This window comes from Ornithorhynchus anatinus, chromosome 14 (genome assembly GCF_004115215.2).
Source record: "Ornithorhynchus anatinus isolate Pmale09 chromosome 14, mOrnAna1.pri.v4, whole genome shotgun sequence".
Lineage (NCBI taxonomy): Eukaryota > Metazoa > Chordata > Mammalia > Monotremata > Ornithorhynchidae > Ornithorhynchus > Ornithorhynchus anatinus.
This window is the reverse complement of record NC_041741.1, coordinates 34906969-34921552: the sequence shown is the minus strand read 5'-3', so window position 1 is coordinate 34921552 and position 14584 is coordinate 34906969. Positions and strand designations below refer to the sequence as shown.

The window sequence follows — 14584 nt, the reverse complement described above, 5'->3', positions numbered from 1 at the left end:
TCTATTTAGTTGCCCTTGTTTTTACGAGATGTTCTTCCCCTTGACTCTATTTATTGCCATCGTTCTTGTCCGTCCGTCTCCCCCGATTAGACTGTAAGCCCGTCAAAGGGCAGGGACTGTCTCTATCTGTTGCCGACTTGTTCATTCCAAGCGCTTAGTCCAGTGCTCTGCACCTAGTAAGCACTCAATAAATACTATTGAATGAATGAATGAAGGAAGGAGTGTTAAGCAAATTGTAAAAAGAGCTTGGATCATCATTATCAACAATCATCAATAATATTTATTGAACTCTTACTGTGTGCAGAGCACTGTACTAAGTGCTTGCAAGTGTCCAATTCAACAGAGTTTGTAGATACCTTACCTGCCTACAATGAGTTTACAGCCTGATGATAAGATATACATTAATGTAACTAAGTCATTTAAAATATAATTTGTAGAGGTGTACAAATCGGGAAGCAGTTTGGCTTAGTGGATAGAATGAGGGCGTGGGAGTCAGAAGAACCTGGGTTCTAAACCTGGCTTCACCATCCATCTCCTGTGTGATCTTGGGCAAGTCGCTTAACTTCTCTGAGCCTCAGTTACCTCATCTGTAAAATGGGGATTAAGACTTGCATCCTATGTGGGACAGGGACTGTATCCAACCTGTACCTACCCCAGTACTTAGTACAGTGCTTGGCACATAGTAAGCACTTAAATACCACAATTATTATTATTATTCCACTATATTTATACCATAATACCATATAAATACATGAATGAATGATTATAGATCTACTCTTCCCCCCAACCCACTGAGGGAATTTTCATCAAATAAGAAAGCTGGAAGGAATATTTAAGACCCCAACTTTTTTTACGACTCTTTTCTTTCCCCTCCCCTCATCTCCAAAAAATCAGCCCCCCTCCAAAAAAAACAAACCAAAAACAGTGCCAATTCTGAAATGTTGGGATACTTTAGGGATAGGTAAAGTTGTTAGTTGTTGTTTGGGCAAATGTCAAGTTTGTTTTTCTTAATTTTCCCTGGGTGACCTAAAGGTTCCAGTAGACCTAAACCAGATGCTCAGATATTCTTCCCTCCTCTTCAGTACTGCCTTTCCTGGACATTTCTTCTTTTCAGTCCTGGATCCCAGAGTTTCCTCAGTTAAAAGCCTAGACTTGCAGAATCAAAAGCTGGAATCTTTTTTAAGTAGAAAAGAAGGTGGAAAAATGGAACAAAAGAAAATATTCACAAGTACATAAACAGAATCAATTGCCCTTTAAAAAAAAAAGTGTTTCTTTGCATGAAGGAAAATTAGGCTACCCGATTGCTCTTCTTCCCGAAATTTCCATTCTATAAAAAACACAAAGCTTAACGGACAGAATTGTTTGTTGTATTTGACTCCAAATCAAAAAGGCCACCATTACTCTGCCCAAAGGCCAGTACACTTCATCACATTTCCTATTTTAGTGACCACTGTTTAATCTCTAGTTAAACTAAGCTGTGATTTAGTTCCTGACAAAGAAAATTGTTGGAAAAATGTAATTAAACAATTACCATTAATCAAAGCCACTAAACTTCTTTGTAGTAGTAAAGCTATGTTTACACAGCCTTTATAAACAATATTCTAAATGTCTCTGACCAAACTGTGTATTTCAGTAGCAGCACAATGTGGGTGGGAGTTGGCTCCATGTAGCAGCTGCTTGTGCCTGATGGTAGAATTTGTTTCCCGCTATCTGGATGAGTTCAACCCCTTCCCCACCCCCATGCCTTCTTTCCTAGATGTAATTCAAATCTTCTGCTCAGAGGTGCCAGGGAGATGGGACCAAATTTTAGTCTAGGCCCGTGTAATATTCATCCTAAAAGAAAACAAAAAAACACTTTATTTGCTAGCTTTAACATTGTCAGGATAGCCTTTTTGTCTGATGTTCTTTGAAGACCGAAATTCAATGTAATGACTTACTGTTGTGTGGCTAGGAAAGAAAATTCATTAGACAGACAGGTATGTGAACCATTTTATAAGACTACTGGAGACCATGAAGGGCTAGCTTACAATTTACTCAGTTCCACCGACACCCATATTTTCACTCTGGATTTTGACTAGCTGGTTGTTGGGGAACTAGGGGTCCCTCGTCTGATAACGTGAGCCTATCTAGAGATGGCAGGTTGCAATCCATCAGTGGTTTTCATTGTGCGTTTACTGTGTGCTGAGCACTTTACTAAGCACTTGGGAGCAGAAAGTAATAGAGGTTATGATCTCTGTCCACAACGAGTCTCAGTGTCTGAAGGAGCGGTATCATGTGCACGGGTCTTCGGAGCTTTCTCCTTAAACCAGAGTTTTGCAACAACACACTCTTTGCACTGTAGAAGAATTGTGTGCTCTGGTTGCCATGGTTTCCAGAGGCACCTTAGAGAGAACCAGGTGCCTATAGGTACCATGGAAATGTGATGGATGCTGTTTGACCAAGGAGATTTTGCTGAGACCATCACTCTCCTAAATATTTGAATGTGCCTATTAGCCTTCATCCACTGTCCCTCAAAACTAGATGACTTAAATCTCTCTAGAAGATACTGAATTTCAACAGTGTTTACCACAATTTCCCAGTGCCCTGGTCTTCCCCTAGCGACAGTGGATCCTGCAGACAATTACTGGATCGCTGCTAACTCACTACCAGCTAGAGGTTAAACCTGCGTTTAAAAAAAAAACCCGTGCAAGGCCATTTAACTGCTTCTGACTTCTCATTAGTCTTTGTACGTGAATAACTAGTTCAGTATTACTGAACTTCCTTTGAAAAAGCACTGTGCTGTTCTGAGCACTTACAGGGAAAAGACTCTAAGCTCGTCAGCTTTACTTAAGCAGATAGATAAGCAAAAAGGCACTCTACCAGCTGAGTAACTGCAGCTGTTCAAGGGCTATAACAAAAAATGGGCCGTAAACACACTTCCTGATAATATACTACATTTAACATCCCAACTGCAAAATTCAGGCTGAGTTCCGCCAAAGCAATTACTGAGTCTGTTCTACAGAACTACAGATCAGACAATGTGCAAATGATGTTGTAGACATAAAGTGCAATGTAGTAAAACCAGGATCTCTGCCTGGCCCAGTTATCCAACCTCAGGAATAACAACAACAATAATTAGGGTATTTTTTGCCAAGCCTTGGGGTAGACACAGTATTTGCTACACAATTCCTGCCCCATGTGAGGCTCACGGTCTACAGAGGGGAGAAAACAGTTATTTAATCCTCATTTTACAGAGGAGGAAACTAAGGCATGGAAAGGTTAAGTAATTTGCCCAAAGCCATTCAGCAGGCCAGTGGTAAGGTGGTACTAGAACTAGTATATTAGTATAGTAGTATACTAGTAGTATATTATAATATTAGAGAAGCAGCGTGGCTCAGTGGAAAGAGGACGGGCTTGGGAGTCAGAAGTCATGAGTTTGAATCCCGCCTCTGCCACTTGTCAGCTGTGTGACTGTGGGCAAGTCACTTGACTTCTCTGTGCCTCAGTTACCTCATCTGCAAAATGGGGATTAACTGTGAGCCTCACGTGGGACAACCTGATTACCCTGCATCTACCCCAGCGCTTAGAACAGTGCTCGGCACATAGTAAGCGCTTAACAAATACCAACATTATTATTATTATTAGAACTGGTTCTCCTGATTATCGGTCCTGTGTTCCTTCCACTAGGTCATGCTGGCTCTCTAATATCCTTCACGGCTACAAACTGAGGCCAGAAAGCTTCCTTCATCTGTATCCTTTTCAGTCCTTCTTAGAGGCAATTGGAAAACTATTCTCCCTCCCATTTAGAGCCCCTTATGGGTCAGGGACTGTTTCCAACCTGATTATCCTTTGTCTTCCCTAGCCAATGCTTGGAACATAGTAAGCTCTTAACAAATACCATAAAAACCCCCAAACTCAGTTTTCTTTAATCTACCAGAGAAAGAAAGAGGGGAAAATAAAAGCAGGTTCAGATGCTCACACTCCATTATGGGCTTCTTCAGTATCCATACACAGGCCACGATAACCACACCTACACATTTCCATAAGTCCACAACCTTCTGTAGGCACACGAGCTTTCTGGGGCTTAGGCATGTCTACTTACAATTCACCACACGCAACAGGCCATCTGCCAAGACTGTCAGAGCATAATTCACTAGGAGGAAGAATAAGGAACAGAGTCTGAGGCCTCTCTCCTCTTGAATTGAAAATCTGTGTCTTGCTTGCTGGATGGGTCTCATTCCCAGAGGATTCTGGGAGATGTGGTTCCCCTACCACAAAGGAGGACACAGTGGCATTTGATCTCCTTTGACTTAGATTTCAGCCTTCAGTAAGAGACGACACATTTCCACAACCAGGTGTTCTCATACTCCAGTGACCATCTATTGGCCTGCACAGGACATTGTCTAGTCAATACAGGATAAGTCCACCTACACCTGGATCATGACAAGATGTGTAAACAAACAAGTTCTGGTGGTCAGATTGAAGCTTAAAGTCAGAATTCTACCCAATGACCTAAATAGTTCATATTCACTTTAACTCACTTACCAAAATGTTATTTTTAAAAATTGTAGCAGTTTACTTCTCAAAAGCCCTGAAGACTATTGAATTTTTATTTTTTCAGATGTACATTCAGGGAAGACTGTTATTTGCTAATTATATCTTCAATGGTTATAGTACATCAGCTAAAGACCTTCAAAAACAAATTGTGAAGTCAAGAAGTGATTATAAAATGGGTTTCTGCCTGCCTGATGATTTCAGATTCAGGTAACACTATTTTTTGTCAATTGCATCTAACCTTATTTTGGAAGTTGGAGTCATTTGAATTAGAAAAAAAAAAGAGATGAGGGGGAGAAAAAGATAGATTGGCCCCCCAAAATTTAGTCCTAACTCTACCAGTAATCCATCAGAGGACTCTCTTCAAAGTGCACATTTGGACACCTTTGACAAATTCGGGGAATGTCTGGGCAATTCAAAGAACCAGATGTCCTCTTTGGTTCATTTCTGTAACCAGACTGAAAGCAAAAACCATTTCTATAGATAGGCAAGCTGAATTCATCTCCCTTGTCTGCAGTATTATCTTCACTTTCAGTCCTGAACATAATTGTTGTCAGATCTGGTAAGGAAATTGATTAGGATGCTTTTGCTAACTGGTGGTTCCTGAAGGGAGTGAAAATGGAACTTTTGGATCAAAGTTACAGGTTTCTGTGTGTGCATGTTCACTTGGTACTCCTGGAACACGGGTGGTGCGTTCTTGCAAATCCCACGTAAAAAAAAAGTTATGATGTAGTATTCACCGTGTCAGATGCCACATACGTGTGCAAAAATTGTTTCACTGGATTCAAACAGGTTTGTGTGATTGAATGAATGCTCTCTAATTCCTGAACAACATTCCAGTTAGAACACATGGTGAAAATGTGGTTTGGCAGAACTGAGTGGAGGTGGGAGAAAGACAGAAGTACTTCATTGTATGCTTGAAAACATCACTTAAACTTATGTCACTAAATCAAAATTTTGGCATGCTATTACCCAGAAATCACAAAAATACTAGAGGAATGATAGGTATTTCAATCTTTCACAAATCCTGGACTTTATTACATTTTCTATTCATTTTCTCCCTTGGGGAAAATCATGGAAGACTTTATATGGCGGACAAACTCTTTTAAAGAAAACTTAAAGTAGCTTTAAATCTTTAAAGAAAAATTAAAGTAGCTTTAAATTCAAATTGAATTATCAGGAACAGATTACTGCCCAAACCAAAACAAACTATTTTAATTTTAATGGGAACATTTTCTTGCATTCTAGGGGAAACAGAATCTAGATGAATATTTTCCCAAACTCCTTCTAATTCCACATCTCTGACATTGAGAAATGATTTTGCAGAGAAGGGGGAAATGAACCAATAGTCGTAAATGATGAAGAAGGAAATTAATTCCAGGGTGTCTTATTGAATTGCAAGGTTGGGGGTTTAAGAGCTAAGAATTAATCACACATTTGGATTTTATTTGCCCTGTTCATGTGACCTTGCTACCTTCCAACAGTCACAGATATATACAGAGACAAAATTTCACGGGGAATATAATATGGATTATTTAAAGTAAGAATAGTTAATATTCTCTTTGACTTTACTAGTGAGTTTTGACTTGTAAAAGTGATCTATAATTAACGTGGGGCACATATGTCCATTCCCTCAGTGGGTAGCAGGGGAATAGGCAGTCGGGAGTGGAATGAAAGCCAATCCCAGAAAGAAAGAATGTGGAAGAGAAACATGGAGCTACGCTTCATTGGCTTCATTTCATCTCTCATCAACTGTATTGATAAGCAAATGAATAATGACCAAACTCCAGCACTAGCATCAAAGGCCACAGGAGCCTAGAATCTCACAGTTGGGTGGACCACTGGCTAGGCAGGGGACTGGGGAGAGAGCGATAGAGCTCTTCATGCCTGGCCCTCTCTGCTCCTCCTGCCTCTCCTCCCCTATGATTTCCTGAGCTGGCTCTCTCTTACTGCTCCCCCGCCAACTGTAAGCACGTTGTGGGCAGGGAATGTGTCTGTCCATTGTCATATTATAGTCTCCCAAGTGCTTAGTACAGTGCTCTGCACACAGTAAGCGCTCAATATATACAATTGACTGACCCCTACCTACTACCCTCATCACAATTTCCACCCTCCACTTAGTGCAAGCACCCTGTGGGCTGGGAATGTGTCTCAGTCTCCTGTTGTACTATTGTAAACGCTCAGTTCAGTGCATTGCATTTAAGGGATACCAAATAAATACCATTACCACTGCTACTGCCATTACTTTAATACCACCCATCTAGGCTGTAAGCTCCATGTGGGCAGGGAACATTTCTACCAACTCTGTAATACCATACTCTCCCAAGCACTTAGTATAGTGCACGGCATGTAGAAAGTGCTCAGTAAATACCACTGATTGATTACTACCGTTACTCTTTCTCCCACTAAGCCCTTCTAGGCCCCCAAATTAAATATTTGAATGATGCCCATTTAGCTTTTTAGGATTTAAAAAAGCAAGACAAAGAAAGAGAATAAAGAAGAACAGGCTTTAATACAAGAAATGAGAATCGGAAATTCCACCGATTAAAATATTGCCTCGAAGCCACAAATGCTTAGTAATGGAAAATTATCCATAAAACAGTGAACGAAACCCCCACAACCCAAGTTGACAAAGATGGTTTAAGAAACTACTGTGGTAAAAACAACAACAAAAAATAACCAGTTACAATCAAGTCTTCAGAGATACATATTTTCAACCGGGTTAAGAAACATATAAAACACAGGGTAGATCCAACTGGTGTAATTCCCTTCAGAAATAGTCACAAGTAATACCTGTAATGACCATTCCAACTACTCAGCACCCATCCTATCTTTGTATAAAATCGGTAGAAAATAAGTTTCAACTCATTAGAACAGTAAGAATTTCTGTACTTTTGGTACTTAGGGCCAAAGAATATGAAAACATATGCCAAGAGCCAACAAGTGGCCATTTATATTAGGGAGACTAAATGGACTTGAGGAACTTCCAGTCCCTGCAGAAATAAGGGAAGGGTGCAAGGATTTATGAATTAGTGTTATTTGACCACTCCATTCTGGTATCACAGATATTTTGAAAGATTAAAGCTTATCTAAAATGTTTGTATGTGAGAAAGTCAAATCAGACATCTCACTGGCAGGTAAACATTTGCTTTTTCCATTCCCAATGCAGGAATAACTGATTGCTGGTTCCATCATCAATTCCTTTGAACTAGAGGATAGCCATATAAAAAGTAGCAAAAAAGATATTTTAAAAATGAATTCATAGGGCAATAGGAAGATAGATTTCAAATAAGGAATTTGGGTTCCTGGGTTCAAAATCCAAACAGGAATACCCATTACCAAAAAGGACACACCTTTGTCCACAAAAAACTCCTCAGTGATCCTCAGAATGAGGGAAATGGGAGAAGCCCAACTGGCAACATGATCTTAAACATCTTAATGGACTTGGAGGGGGTGGGATGACAAGGTGTGGGGAGAAGTTAGTCTTTCCTTATTTGATAAAATGTCAAGAGACCAAGTTTTCACCTGGATGTCTCCTGTTTACTGATGACACATAGGAGAAAGCTTTTTTACATAGGTAAATGTCACCACCCCACCATAGGCAGTGAAACCACACTTTAAAAAGGAATATCAGGTAATGGAATTTAGGAAAACAATCCCCAGTTTTGATTCATGTTTTAAAAAATGGGGAAAATAAAGGAAGATGAAGAAGGTGTAAGGAGTCTTATGTAAGAAGAATTTAATATACAGAAAATGGTAGAGAAGAACTGATCAGGGTTAAATTGCTCAGAGCAAAACACGGGGGTGGGGGGGAAAGGAGGCTGGTAGGACAATCAGCTAATTCCTATTGTTTTTAGCCCCGGGGCAAGCTTAATAAAAAAAACTTTAGTGAAACAAATAGTTCCGTATTCTTAGAACTATCATGGTCTACTGAAATCCAAGTTGGACCATAGGAGGTGTTCCCTTATTACCATACTATATTCGATTACTATAATTAATGGCTAACTGGGCCTTTTATTTCTTTTCTCATTAGCAGTCATGTAGATGACTTGACACTGGCTTCCAGTTAAACAAGATCATGTGACAAATACTTTATGCCAGATTGTGAAGACAAGTCCAGGAAGAACAGAGGAAGACAATAACAAATGAACACAAAGTATCTTCAAGCTGCAGATTCTTCATTCAGAACATAAAGTTGGTGGTCAGTCAACTGACAGATTACAACTTCTCTTCTTGGCAACCTGCCGTCATCTTTTGGAAAAAATCTCCATTTTTCTTTTGCTACTGTAGTATATTCTAAAAGATTTAGCCAACTGTGAACACGAATAAGAAAAAAATCTGCAACTGGAGTTTAAGAACATATGATTATACTAAGGAAGGAAGAGAGCATTAAAGCTCACAGTGCAAGCTCCTGCTGGGACAAAGGAAAGAGAGCAATTACATTTCAGTAACTTTTAGCAAACAAGTTACAAAAGGACGTGGGGTGAGTATTATACTGTAAGTTTCCTTTAATGCAATCTCCACATTATAGAACAACTGGGCAGGTATGCAGATTTTCTGTGAGTTTAGTCATTGATCACCCCGAAATCAGAGTTACTTATTTAAACTCAATATGTCTACCTACCGCCCTATGAAAGACACTGCCACCCAGGGCATCCAGCTCTTGAAAAGCACCCTGTAATTTATATCGAGTGTTTCCTTCTTTTTTTGAACTGCAAGTATTTCAGATAAAATCACTTGCTCAAGAGAAATTCCAATTCAGCCTTCCATAAAATCGATTCTTCTGAATCCAGGCTTTCCTTCAGCTCCTTTGGAAGGACAAATTTTGATCCTGGCAGGGCCTCCAGTTGCAAGGAAAGGTTAGAAACAGACAGCAATAACTTGGCACTATGCAGGTGTTCTTGAATCTAAAGCTCTAGGCTTTAAATTGTCAAACACCTGAAACTGGTGTTCTGGATTCAGCACAGCTGGAGAATTGAAGTAAATTTTATTGGTCGCATTAGAAATTTTAGAAATTTTTTTAATTAAATAAAATCAACTGTCCAACTAAAATGACTGGCAAACAAAAAGAATCATGAGTTAACCTGCACTCATGCTTTTAAAAAGTGAGAGAATACAAAGCCTTAGATTCACACACTTACAGAAGTAGAGTTCAAATTGAAGATTTTTTCTAACAAATATGGGCAAGATTATCTAATATTTCAGAGACACACCATGTGTGTCTTTGTTTTAAATATCTAAAATAGCCACCTAAATTTGTCACATCACTGTTGTGAACAATAGGAACATTTATGAAACAGGCTGTAACTGGAAAAAATTAAATATTCCTAAACATTCTTCCCCAATTGCCTATATAGCTCATGCCACAAGACTGAAAAAAAAAATGACCTGTCAATTTAAAACCTTTTAAACCAATTTTTTGCTTTTGCTATTTAATATAAAAAGTTTATGGGATTTAATGACTATTCACTAAAATAGTGCAAAATTGGTTACTCAAAGAACATATTTAATGTTTGCAAGTTTTTTCATGTGGAGATAAATTAATAAGCTATCAGAAATATGTTTCTTTTATTTTTAAAGTACAAAATAAGGCTTTAACATTTCATCTTTTCTTGTTGATCAGTGGCAGAATGATTGTAGAAGCAATTTTCACAATCCTCCAGTGCTGTGACTGGCCTAAAATTTAGGTCATCCAGTTTGACACTGAAACTTGATTTTTGTTACTAAATAAACTAGGTGTAATACACTTGACCTTCTTCAACAACACGTATTTATTCCAGATTTCTGTTTATGGCCTCAAGAGTCTCCTGCTGTTCTTTTAAGTAACTGAGTTTCGAAGAGGCCAGAAATCATGATAACCTCTACTATCTTAATCTGAAAAAGTTTCCCTCTAAAATTATTCTTAAGTAAGGTATTTGGAAATAGCTTTAGGGTTATTTTTAAGAATCAAGGCATAAGGGGAAAAAACCTCCATCAATTTATTAAATTGATTGAAATACATGTTTTCTGTTACTTGGTTGTTGCAAAATAAAATTCAGTAAGTCAAACATTCAATTTTTTGCTAAAATTATTCTGACTTTAATCATATGACTGGTAAAAATGTTAATAAAAATGAAGACCCAACTGGTACAAATTTACTGATGCTCACTTACCATCAATAGCATCATTGTTTTGACACTGCTCAGTGTGGGAAGGCTGGTTAAAATTTTAGGGCAGATAAATTTTTTGATCTTATCCATAGTTGATATATAGTGTGTGTATATACTATATACATTCAATTCCATATATGTACCCACTCTCTTAAATGCAGAAATGGTACAGTATATAGCACATAAATATAGGGAACATAGTAAAGAAAACCAAGTATTTTGAAAGGAGTACAATCACAGTCTTCTCCTCTGTTTATGAAGTCTCCTTCATTTGAGGTCTGCATTTATAATGGTCTGACTTTAAGGTGTTTAGGAGTTGCATGCAAAAAAGAAAAAAAAACATGCATAGCTGAGACTCCATAAATGATTACGTAATACAATTAACTGTCACCCATTTAGCATCCTTATTAATAAGACTTAGATTGTAAGCTTCTCAAGGGTGGGGACCATGTGATTTTCCCTTTACTGTACTCTCCCAAGGATTTAGTACAGTGCTCTGAAAGTGCTCAATAAACACCTCTGAATTGAACGAATTGTCTTTTTGTTCAGTTGTACTCTGTAATGTAAATATTTGTTCATTTCTTTTTTGTTTAGGTATTGAAAGCTAACTTTGCCACTGATGCCAAAGATATTTATTTTTAGATTAGGAAATACTGCCTGAATACGCAAGCTGCAGGGTGAGGAATCTTAACAAAAAAACCCCAGCAAGGCCTAGTGGAAAAGGCACACATAAGCCTGGGCATCAAGGAATCTAGATTCTAATCTTGCCTCTGCCACCTGCTTGCTGGGTGACCTTCGACAGATCACAACATCTCTGTGCCTTGATTTCATCATCTGTATAATAGAGATTCAGTACCTTTTCTCCCTCCTTTGAACGGTGAGCCCCAGGTGGGGCCGTGGATATGTACGACCTGATTAACGTGTATCTACTGTGTCATTACGTGTATTTACTATTACGTATATGGCACGTAAGTGCTTTACAAATACACAATTAACAACAAAGGATGTATCTTTTCAGACATAAGGGGGCAAAAGAGCAAGTTTTTCCCTTCCTTGTGTCTGTCAAGTGCTACCTCTGTGTTTTTGTTCTGCCCCGGGGCTTGTGTCTCAGGAACAGCAACCTGAACCTGGGAATGAAGAATAAGGCAGCTGTAGTCCTCTGGGAGCCTAGCACTTGCCTGCTTCTTTTCCTCAGGCTTTTCCAGAGGTCAGCATGGCTATTTTTGTTTGCCAATACTTGTTTTTAAGGAAGAAGTACATGGAGGGACTGAATTAATTAGTTTGGGGAGAAATGAGGTCATAGAGCATTCTCAGAACCTGATGCAATATAAAATGAGTATACTTTTTGTGAGCCTCACTTCCATTCCTTCTCCCTCTTGACAGTAGCTCTTTATGGGCAGGGAAGGTGTCTACCAATCTGTTGTACTGCACTCTCCCAAGTATTTAGTACCATGCTCTATAAACGACATTCAATTTATATCACTGATTCTTATACTCAATGTCTCTACTTAGAAACTGGACTCAGAGACAAGTAACATCTCAGAATCAATAAAGCCAGTGGGATTCCAAGATCTCCATACTCGGGGAGTAGCAAGAGGTAACATCCTAAGAATGGGACAGTTTGAAATCACTGATAAAACAGATGAGCTAGGAACCAAGTAATCTGTTCAGAGAAAAATACAAAGCATCTATATCCATGTAGAACATATCTGAATCCAATTTTGCAGAGTGTTTTAAAAATTCCCCTTAGAACACAGTTATAGAGCCAGTTTGTCCATTTTGTCCAGATAGAGGCCTAAGCTGTGACAATCTTAATATGTGTTTCTGGGAGACAAAGTGTGTAAACCTCCTATCTATGCTGCAAGATCCTGCTGCTACCTCTGCCTTCTCAGGATTAGCGCCACAAAGGGGATGCCTGTTGATTCAGTTGCTCTTTGGATTAGCATTTTGCATTTCAGCGAGTACTGAAATGAGCGGAGAAAGGATATAATATTGAGGTAAACAGAAAGTAAAAGTTTGGTTATCTGGCACTCTACCAGCCAGAAAGCACTAGTAATGGACATTTCTAATCACTTCAGCCCACTACTCCCTTGTGAGGATTAATATTTGAAGGCAATTTTAAGTAGGGGGAGACTGATAAAAATTAAATTATATGCAGGTCCCCCGGAGCTTTCAACCTACATTCTCCCATCTCCCACTGGACCCGGCTTTCTTGGGCAATTTAAGCTAGGCAAGCGGAAAGTGTTTTGCTAATCTGATAAGCAAATAGCAGTAGCCTTTAACAACTGGTGCAGAGAGGATTTCCCTGCCAGATACCTGAATTTAAGCCCTTAGGGTTTAACTAATCTGTGAACACCTTCTTCCCTCCCAAGTCTGCTCCTCTGGGTTTTTCCTCCCTTCAACTAACAGGCTCCTGGAGGACTTTATCTTATACCTCCGGCTAGCCCTCTGTATAACCCATCAAAGCCTCCAGGCTGGAGTGGTTCCCCCAGGCAGTTCCCACTCTTAGGTAACTTGGATTTTTGGACAAAGCAATATCTCCTGCCCCCCCACCCCGGCCTGTCAAGTAACGATGCTTTTACGAGATGTAAACAAAACGGTAGTTTTTTAAAATGAAAACGAACTCCAACTTCACATTTACTATAAAAAACACACATGTACAAAATGAATATTGCATCACAGCCCCATGAACTTGGAACTAATTTTTAACCCCAAAACACACCAACCACATGGATTGCTGAATATTTTTATTTAAAACCTACACCTTCATTTTAGGTGGGCAATGAACCAATTCAGGATAAGTAGTCATTGACTTTAGGGGGCAGTTACTAGCCACAAAATAAAGGTAGTAAAAAGGCGCCACCCTTGAGGCTTACATTCTTTTAAAGAGAATCATTCTGCCTTTAAGACTGACATGGCTATTCAGGGTAGAGAGTTCAGGTAAGAAGAGAAAAATGCATTTCTCATTAAAAGTGATAAATTAACAAAGTTTTGAAAGACTCTCCAATATCCACTAGTTTGGGTTTTTTGTGTTTTGTTTTGAGGTCAGCTCTTACCACTTCCATTTTTCTTCATGCCCAAAGGAATGGTAGGAGTCCACTTCCAAGTAGCAAAATGCATTAAACGTAGATGGGTTTCCCGACCGTGATTTTCTCTTCCAATCCATATCTCAGGTCCATCTTCCTTTTACGGAACACTTACTCTCTTGATCTCATCAAAATGCTAACATAACATGTTCTAAATCCTCATTAGACATAGTCATTCATCTTTTGCCCTCGGATTTTGATTTTTAATTTCTTCCATCCCGTTTTCATTTCTCCAACTCGTATGCTGCTCTTCTTTGACCACTTCCTCTCTTTGATCCACCCACTCCTTCTTGTCCTCCACCCACTCCTCCTCCCGCTCTTTCTCGTCCTCCTCCTCATCCCCAAAAGTCTGCTCCTGCATAGTAGTAAAGGTGAGCGACCTAGCAGCCACCTGGGCTGCGAGGCCAGAAGCGAAGGTGAAATCTGGTGACGCACGGAGCCTTGCCAACCGCTGCTTGATGGAGGGTTTCAATGAGTCATTGAGCATCGGCAGGAAATCCTCTACGTCCCCCATCCCTGGATGCTCAGACTCTCCTCCGCTTTCAGACCGGTAACATGTTTTTTCTTCGGCCTTGGGGCAGAACCCTTCATCCGGGGGATCTGGATTGCCCTTGCTCTCGCCCGCAGGGGGACCCTCCAATAAATATTCAGTCCGACTTACGGCGCTCTCATTCTGAGTGACACCGAGTTCAGTCTTTTCCTTTTCAGGGTCATCTTCAGTTTTATGACAGTCCCTCCCTGTATCTGAATTTACAGGTGACTCTGAAGTACTTATAGGTTCCACTGGGTCTACAGGAGATAAGGGTGTCATCACAG

At 39.5% G+C, this 14584-nt stretch overlaps 2 protein-coding genes across 5 annotated transcripts in view; one reads left to right on the top strand and one right to left on the bottom strand.

Moving 5' to 3' along the window:
- LOC107547935 (uncharacterized protein C3orf20-like) overlaps nt 1-8648 on the top strand; it is a 23386-nt gene extending 14738 nt beyond the window's left edge. Inside the window, exons 9-10 of the mRNA XM_039914039.1 lie at nt 4601-4743; nt 8567-8648. Coding sequence (XP_039769973.1) covers nt 4601-4743; nt 8567-8603 — 180 coding nt within the window. The 3' untranslated portion in view covers nt 8604-8648. The remainder of the gene's footprint in view (nt 1-4600; nt 4744-8566) is intronic.
- Nucleotides 7022-14584, bottom strand: part of VEZT (vezatin, adherens junctions transmembrane protein) — a 44381-nt gene continuing 36818 nt past the window's right edge. For 2 of the 4 annotated variants that reach the window (XM_029078716.2, XM_029078717.2), the window contains exon 12: nt 7022-14584. In XM_029078716.2, the coding sequence (XP_028934549.1) occupies nt 13941-14584 (644 nt within the window). In that variant the 3' untranslated portion in view covers nt 7022-13940. The other 2 variants (XR_003764255.2, XR_003764256.2) reach the window with 1 other exon arrangement.